General features: G+C 43.1%; 1 protein-coding gene, 2 non-coding genes and 1 pseudogene across 3 annotated transcripts; 1 reads left to right on the plus strand and 3 right to left on the minus strand.

Annotated features, from left to right (window-relative positions):
- Window positions 1-2,678: 2,678 nt before the first annotated feature.
- On the minus strand, window positions 2,679-2,832 carry LOC123155089 (uncharacterized; annotated as a pseudogene).
- A 37-nt stretch (window positions 2,833-2,869) lies between these two features.
- On the minus strand, window positions 2,870-3,012 carry LOC123155090 (U4 spliceosomal RNA). Its single transcript, XR_006477213.1, has one exon. It is a non-coding gene; the product is annotated as a U4 spliceosomal RNA (small nuclear RNA).
- A 37-nt stretch (window positions 3,013-3,049) lies between these two features.
- Window positions 3,050-3,192, minus strand: LOC123155095 (U4 spliceosomal RNA). The gene has a single exon (XR_006477216.1). It is a non-coding gene; the product is annotated as a U4 spliceosomal RNA (small nuclear RNA).
- A 2,162-nt stretch (window positions 3,193-5,354) lies between these two features.
- Window positions 5,355-5,857, plus strand: LOC123147248 (polyubiquitin-like). Its single transcript, XM_044566495.1, has 2 exons — window positions 5,355-5,548; window positions 5,639-5,857. The coding sequence occupies exons 1-2, from the start codon at window positions 5,355-5,357 to the stop codon at window positions 5,790-5,792; spliced, it is 348 nt and encodes a 115-aa protein (XP_044422430.1). The 3' UTR covers window positions 5,793-5,857.
- Window positions 5,858-8,818: the final 2,961 nt, after the last annotated feature.

The following is an 8,818-nucleotide window of genomic DNA, read 5'->3' on the forward strand; positions in this document are numbered from 1 at the left end:
CGGCGATGTATCGCGACTTTTAGCGCGCGGCGCGTTGCGCGACTGTTGGAAATGCTCTAAGTAACTCGTTTCCGTCGGTGCATACGCCTGCCGGGGTTTAAGCGATCATCTCTGAAATGCCGTCCTTTTATTTAAACTGTGATTAGATCTACTTATAGACAGGTCTTTTTCTTACTATAAAAGGAAACAATAACTCCGATCACGACAGTAGCAAACTGTGATTTAGTAGCTCACTGGACTAATTCTCTGGTATAATAACGTCCGGCCGGCAGATGAGCAGGAAACATGCAACTTCTTTTCCTTCAGAAAGTGATCGACAGCGAAGAAATGTTCTACGACTTCCTAATCCCATGAATAAGAAATACAAAAAAGATGCATTCTACGCTTCTCCCAGAAAACAAAAGAAAAGGAAAGCTAATCTAACGACCCAATAATCAACCTGTTGGAGTTGGAATTTTTCAGAGCCGTCTGACGTACGGCAACGGCAGGATCAATTCAAGGCCAAGAAGTTTTCAAGTTCAACATTCCCAAGTTGACGGCTGATGAATATGGGTGCCACTTCCTACGATTGCAGACACCAGGAAATAGCAAACCAGATTCAGATTCTGCGTGTTTCGACACAATAACGTCGGTTGGGTTTCACGTATTTTGGCATGGATTCGGTTTGTAGCGAAACAGCAAAGGAAAATGGCTTCAGACAATTTTATAGCCGATGCATCCTTTTTTGTAATCAACAAACTACCTTTTGGCAGACTGTACTCGTGTGTATACTTGTTGGCAGCGTGGCAAACCTCGAATCGCAAACCTCTAGAATGTGTTTCTTTCTCGTTTATTTGCTGCAGAGATTTTTCAGATCAGATGGATAATCATATGTCAAGCTCTGAACTTAGAGAGGGGTTCAGAGATGATTAAAATTCGAAAATCTTCAGATATTTAGCCCGAAATTCAGATGGGGTTTGCTAGGATTTGTATTAAGCCCGACCTACTCCAGCGGGCAGCAGCGACTAGGGTTTGTATCCGAAAATGTTGGGTAGGACCATGGTCCAGCCGAACCTACACTCGAAGCCATTGATTCCTGGACATTGTTCCTATGGATCTGTGCATGGTTGATTAAACAAGTCATGGCGGAAAGAGTTTGCATGGTAAAGAATGCATGGCGCGAACCGTTGAAGGGAGTTGACGGGTGTGGTCATGCATGGGGCGAGTAGTTTACTCTAGGTTATGAGCCAAACATCACTAAGCAAGCCTACTCAATTCTTATACAATAGGCAATATAATAGTCAGACTCCAACGGGCATGAAAATATTGTCTTCATGCATATCAACACTGTTCACTATTTGTTTATTTGTTTGATATGCGTGATAGCTCTCTCCCCAAGAGTAGCAATGAGTAGGCTATGGCTGACAAAACGAAGCCTAATGCCTTCAGTTTATATGATGGCGCCCGAAAAGAATGATAAAAGTAAGTATATTTCTTGTTGTCATAATAATTTTTGTGTTTTTTTGTGTCTGATTACACAGTTTGCAAAGACTATTCTCACCTACTCCATCTCATGCAGGAACTTTATGAGTAAACATTTGCAAGCTTATCTAAAAAACCACATGCTCACTTGGCATTTTCTGAAACTGGGAGGTCTGACATATCTGGCTATGTTATGAAAATCAAGGCCTCCTTTGGTTCATAGGATAGAAATGTTGTAGGAATGGGAAAATCATAGGAAGTGAGATGACATGTATCTCAATTTCTATAGAGAAAGAGATGCCACTTGATGCATAGGATAGGAATTTTTCCATTGAGTCTTAGCTAATGTTTTTTTCCTCCAAAATGTGAAGGATTGAGTCCTATCCTATATAGGAATAGGAATCTATTTCTACAAACCAAAGGGTCTCAAAGGAAATTTTCCTATGCAAATCCTATCCTATAAAAATCCTATGACATTCCTACAAACCAAAGAAGGCCCAAGTGTTTTTATGTCAGTCAATGCATATGTTAAATTATTCAGATAAGACATCTATGAATTTATAAAAAATAAACAGTACTACCATGGATGAAACAGGCAACGGTTTTTTTATTCATGGGGCATTGGCTCAAGCGCTGAAATGCCTAGAGAGGTGTGCCAGCCCATCAATACGAAGAAAACAAAACTAGCCTGCGCAGGTCTAGGGTGTGCCAGCCCATCAGTATAAGCAAAGACATTAACGCAGGCCTCGAGCTGTTTAAGCCTTAATCGATTGTTTTGAATTCAAAAGGCACACATATCCACATGCAGAAGGCTGGAGAATCGTACAGCGTGGACTATGGGTTCGGTCGAACCATGGTCCTAAATCACGCCTCTTGTTTGTACCTATTACGACTCGATGCCTCTCTCAGTGACCATGAAGATTAGTCTGACATGCAAACTTCTGAAAGAAAAGCATCAGAATTCCTAATTCCATTTTAAGCAAGCGGCCGTAAGTTGGTCTCTACTCTCTACAACTTCGAAGACTGTTTGGCCTTTGCCAGCAGTCCTGAATTTTGAACAGAAATATGATTCATGTGAACAAATATCTGGTCCAAGCAAACTAACCAAAATATATGATTCATTGACAAATCCGACTCATAAGTTAAAGAAATGAGTAAAACGAAGCAAAGTTTGATTTTGAGTCAAAAACTACAAAATCTAATTATTGAATTTGTAGGGCCTTGCCCTCTCCGAGAAGGAGAGAGGGCCCTTTCAGAAATTCTCAATGACCCGTGAGGGCCAAAGAGGGGGTTTGGAAATAGTTTTCAACCAGCAATTGGCGCGCCTCGGTATTACCTCACTAACTGCGTCATTGCCCCAAGCGCAAAGATGCCTTTTAACGTGCGCCCAAGGCCCCTTCTTATACCCAGCTCCAAGGAGAAGGGAGCCCTTCCAGAAATTCTCAGTGACCCGTCAGGGCCAAAGAGGGGGTTTGGAAATAGTTTTCAACCAGCAATTGACGCGCCTCGGTATTACCTCACTAACTGCGTCATTGCCCCAAGCGCAAAGATGCCTTTTAACGTGCGTCCAAGGCCCCTTCTTATACCCAGCTCCGAGGAGAAGGAAGCCCTTACAGAAATTCTGAGTGACCCGTGAGGGCCAAAGAGGGGGTTTGGAAATAGTTTTCAACCAGCAATTGACGCGCCTCGATATTACCTCACTAGCTGCGTCATTGCCCCAAGCGCAAAGATGCCTTTTTCAATTCGCCCAAGGACCCTTCTTATACCCAGCTTCCCCCTTGCCACCTTCCTCCATGAGCGAGGTGGGACTAATCAACCGGCAAACAAACTGCCGCTATCAAACAGAGCCCAAGTGTGAAAATACAAATCCTTGTTTCCTTCAAATCCGTTGGCATGGCCTCTGAATCCCCGACCTCTCCCCATCCATATGTGCCCTCGTAGACCCCTAGACTAGATCCATATGTGCCGAGGTGGTACAAGCAGTGTTGCTCGCAGGGAACCCGGCGCTGCGGTGTACGTCCGGCACCTTCGTCCCCAGATCCACCGCGCTCCCGTTGGCAGATTAAGAGCATCACCTTCTCTGTGTCTCCATCTGTCTGGTGTAAGCAGCCCCCTTTTTAGGATATATATACTAGTTTGATGGCGTCTATTCTGTTTCTTCTTTCTTGAACAATTTAACATAATAATTTTTGAACAATGTCTATTCTGTTTCTGTCACATTGCGACTGTGATATGTTTCCTTCTCAACCTTTTTAGGATATATACTCTATGTGCTCTGCTATGGACTTGTAAGAAAGCAGATTAGCCTTCGTAAACCTTTTTATTGTGTTAAGCTGGAGGAAGATTTGGTAAAAACTGTCTTTTACTTGAAATAAAAAGGAGGAAACATTTTACTATATATAGTTCTTATACTATGTGCAGGTGCTGGTATACACTATACAACATTTCCACATTTTCCTATGTGAAATCACCCTAGTCTTTGATATGTTCTGTGATGTACTCCCTCCGTTCCTAAATATTTGTCTTTCTAGACATTTCAAATGACTACTACATATGGATGTATGTAGACATATTTTAGAGTGTAGATCACTCATTTTACTCTGTATGTAGTCACTTGTTGAAATGCCTAGAAAGACAAGTATTTAGGAACGGAGGGAGTAGTAGCCATCCAACTTGGAGTGTGATCTGTTTCTTATGTGATTTTGATGTTGGTTTACTACATTATAAAAATATACCTGATTCATTTAATTTGGTGACCTGTAAGTACTTACTACAGTATGTGCATTAGGACATGAGAAGTCGGCATTCTTGCCTGAGAGTGGCTTGAGACTATTTTATAGGTGATGCATCCTCTTTTTGTAACCATCAAACTATCTTCTGGTGGACTCTACTTGCATGTATAGTTGTTGATCGCGTGGTGAACCTCCCACTGACAAATAGTTGAACACACCACAGCATTTATAATCTCTAGAATGTGTTTCTTTCTCGTTTATTTGCTGCAGAGTATATCCAGATCATAAAATTAGTTAGATCAGATGGATAATGATATGTCAAGCTCTGAACTTCGAGGGGCTCAGTCGTTCAGAGGTAAGCAAAGTTCAGAAATCCTCAGTGATTTACCCCTAATTCAGAGCGGGGTTGCTTGGGTTTGTATTAAACGAAGAGGAAAGTAGAGCCCGACCCATTCCAGTGGCGGCGAAGGTTTATTCCTATTACAATTGATGCCTCTATCGGTTGGAAACCCATGGCTTTATAGCCATTACAGTCCAAGAGTTGGTAAAGTAAACAAGAAGAGATGAAAATGACAGTTGAAGGTACACTAATTGGCGCCTAAAGGGGTAATTCAATCGTAGCCGTCCGATTCTATCTGACACCAGCTACTCTGCTTCACTTCAGTTGGTACATCTTCACCAGGGCTTCTCGACCATTGATTCTCGAAATGGACGATCTCGTTGGTTGTAGCTCAGGGAAACAATAACTGAAGGTGTCATATCCGTCAGATATTCAGATGAGTCCTGACATGATATCATTAATCTTTTGGTTTGTATATGAAGAGATAAAATGATCTACCTATAGAACTGGTGAGCAGTCTGTTGCTCTGTCATCGAATCATACTGATTTTATTTTAAGGTCGCTAGTTCATACTATTTTTTTGTTCCAAATTACTATTGATGGCAGCATAAACAAAGATACTACACTGCCATGGTACTACAAATAATATGTGTTCAGATCTGAACAAGATTCCTCACAAAGTCACACTTGTCGTTGGTAAGTTTTTGCAATTAGCCCGAACAAGGTTTCTTACTCATGCAACAACAACTGATTACCCCATGGTCCTACTATCCGACATCCGTCCATCGAAATTGCTGATGTTTGGTGCTCCCATTCAACAGATGCAGATCTTCGTCAAGACCCTTGCGGGCAAGACGATCACCGTCAAGGTCGATCCAGGGGACAGCATCTACGTTGTCAAGGCGAAGATTCGGGATCAGCAGCGCCTTATGTTTGGCAGGGAGGAGCTGAAGGATGGATTAACTCTGGCTGATTACAACATTGAGGATGAATGCACCCTTCACTTTGACCTGCGGCCCTAGAGAAGGAAGATGCTAATCTTGATTAAAATGTTGACAGCCAAGATCTTCGCTCCTGAGGTCGATAACTTGGAAACAGTCGACAGTGTCAAGGCTAAGATCCAGGTTGAGGACGGCATTCCTGTGGGCCAGCAGAGGCTCATCTTTGCCGGGAAACAGATGGAAGACTTTCGCACCCTGGGGGAGTATGGCGTCAAGCAGCAGGACAAGATTCACCTCGTGCTCTGCCTCCATGCCTGACTAGCGAGTGCTACCAAGACATTCTTCCCAGTATGCTTCGGATCCTTTCTGTTTTGCAAATTGTCCAGCCATGCAGAAACCTGGCGTAAGAATGCACGATAGTATGTCAGAATTATTTGCTACCTACAGGCTACAATCAGTATACTCGAAATGTATGTCATGCGCCTTCTCGCACATCGTCCTGTGGTGCCAGTGACAAAGTAGACATGGCCCAAGAGCCCGGGTTAATGTTGTTTGAAGTATTTGCACGAGCACTCTGATATCAAGAATCGAAGCTTTTGCTACTGCATGCACTACGTTTTTCAGTATCTGTTACGTACTCTGCTTTTTTCGCGTGCTCTACTTTGGTTGCATCCAAAGAAGAATTATGCGGCTGACTGCTGAAATTTATCCTGCTAATTTCTTTATAGCATGGAGTAGCTTCCTTGGCTTGCTTATTTTGCTCGAGGGTATTTCATGAATTTACACAAGTCTGCGGTAATGGTCCAAGTACATTACCACATTCACTCAGAATTTCAGAAACACACACGAGCATTGCATATGTTTCTAAATTTTGACAACCATATTCATGTAAAACAGCGCTCACAGTACTATATTGGACAGTGTCTCTCTCTAAACGGCACAGGGAGTATTTCTTACAGGAAACTTGAGAGGCTTTAGATCTTTGTGTGTAAAAAAAAATAAAAACAACCAACTCAGCAACTTACTCTTCACTGCTAGAGATGAGAAGGCCTCAAAAGCGTACACCAATACACAAGAGTTTTAAACTTCAATCAACTTCTTCCCCTCACTGCCGCGCAATGCTCCTCGCGCAACCAGGGCAATTTGTACCACGCAGACGGAGTAACACATCGAGGCACGAGTTCTCCAGTCCACCACGCCACATTCCGCTAGGGTGAGACCATCCTTCAGCTGGCTTCCCCGAAAGATGATGCGCTGCTCGGACGCGGTAATCCCCTTCAATTCTTGGAGCTTCTCCCTGAATATGTCGACGGTATCTGAACTCTGGACCATAAGAGGAATTGTGGGGTTCTTGCGGGCAATAGGCAGCCTGACAGAAACGAGCATCCACCCCGACCCAGGAAGGGCGAGGTGGAGGGTGGACCCCTCGCAGACTCCATAGCCATCTAGTCCATGCCCATCCTCTAGCTGCCTCCCGTCAAAGACAAGGGCCAGCTGGGATGGCGGCGGGATGCCCCACGTAACATGCATCCTTTTCTTGACGTCCTCTACGGTGTCTGAGCTCTCGACCTCGAGGGTTAACCGGCCATTCGGCATCTTCGGAAAGATTTGCATCGGTCCTCGTGTCGGCTTCGGGAGAAGGGCGAGTTGGACGACAGATTCCTTGTCAATGCCGTAATCTGCAATGGTGCGTCCTTCCTCCAGCTCCTTGCCATCGAACATGAGGCGGTGGTCGGACATGGGATCACCTGACTCATCGTGGATCCTCGTCTTGACATAGTAGATAGTGTCCGATGGATCGGCGTTTACCGGTATGGTCTCGCCGGCGAGTGTCCTCACAAAGAGTTGCATCTGCTGCACACAACAAATATCAGCAATTTCGATGGATCAAAGGGCAACAGAGGAAGCAGCAAATAATTTCACACCAGATCGACAGTCTTGACCTACGTGTATGTTGCACAGGTGATCAAGACATCTTGTTCAGATAAGTCTGTCTGGTTTAATGCCTGCAACGCTACAACCGCCGACCATTTTTTTTAATAAAAGAAGGGCTTCACACCCCTCCGATTTTCATTAACGAAAACCACATCATTCTCGGGCTACAAAGAGCCAAACTGCCCCCCCCCCACCCCCTACCGCCAGCAAATTCCTACTCTTAACATTCGAGCATATCAAGTTATTACATTCATTTAGGCTAAAGGCCTCAAACTTTGCAAAATACAGGGCAAAAGAAAACAAAGAAACAGGTAGAATAAGCAGTCTAGTCGCCCTCTAGGAAGAGATCTTGTCATTCGAGCCGCATCACATTTATTCTCCATCCTTGAGAGGCCACATAACCTCACTTGCTACCCGTTCTAGTAATCTTGCCCCCAGCTCCAACACCTTTTTTTGCTGCTCCTTTATCTGCAAAATAGACCAATCCATCATCCAATGTGTCATTGCTTTAATTATAGTCATAGGGTCAGAGACTTTTTTCATTTAAAAATAATCCCATTCCTGGCTTTCCATAAAGCCCAACATATAGTAGACACCCCCACCAACACTAGTATTTTAATCATCTTTCTTGAAAGAATCTAGCCAAGAGCATTCTTGCATTGACAAAGGTGTTTTTCTCAAACCAAATGTGCATTTGATTAAGCTCCAAATCAGGGAGGCGGCCGAACAAGTAAAAAATAAATGATCAACTGATTCATCTTTCCCACAAAATACACAATTTTTCCCCTTTCCACCCACTCTTCAATAACGAATCCCTCGTGAGAATGCTTTTTTTTTTACGCCTAGCCAAAGAAAAACTTTAATTTTGGCTGGCACTTTGATTTTCCATAGGAATTTCTGTGGGAATCTAAGTTCATTAGCCACCAGTTTCCTATACATTGATTTAACAATAAATTTACCATATGCATTAAGGGACCATTTGATTTTATCTTTATCACCCTTCATTTCAATTCCTCACACCTACTTTTTAGACTATTCCATAGTTCTAGGGTTTCCCCATATAAAGTCCTCCTAAATCTAAATCCCCTCCATCCTTTTTGAATGGCTTCAGCTACTGTAATGTTATGATCAAAGCACAAGTCATAAATTCTAGGATAAGCTTCTTTAAGGCTTTTATCATCAACCCAAATATCTTCCCAAAATCTAGTATTTTCCCCATTTCCCAGTTCTTTTCTCAGAAATCTTTAAAAGGTTTCTTTAATTTTCATCAAACTGGACCATAACTGAGAATCTCCATGTTTTTAGTGCCCCTGGATAGGCATCTATCTCCCCCATATTTTCTCACCTTGCCACAGTCCCTCACATGTCTCCATTTTCCAGAACCACTTAGCAAGCAGAGCTATATTCAT

This window comes from Triticum aestivum, chromosome 7A (assembly GCF_018294505.1).
Source record: "Triticum aestivum cultivar Chinese Spring chromosome 7A, IWGSC CS RefSeq v2.1, whole genome shotgun sequence".
NCBI classification, from domain to species: Eukaryota; Viridiplantae; Streptophyta; class Magnoliopsida; order Poales; family Poaceae; genus Triticum; species Triticum aestivum.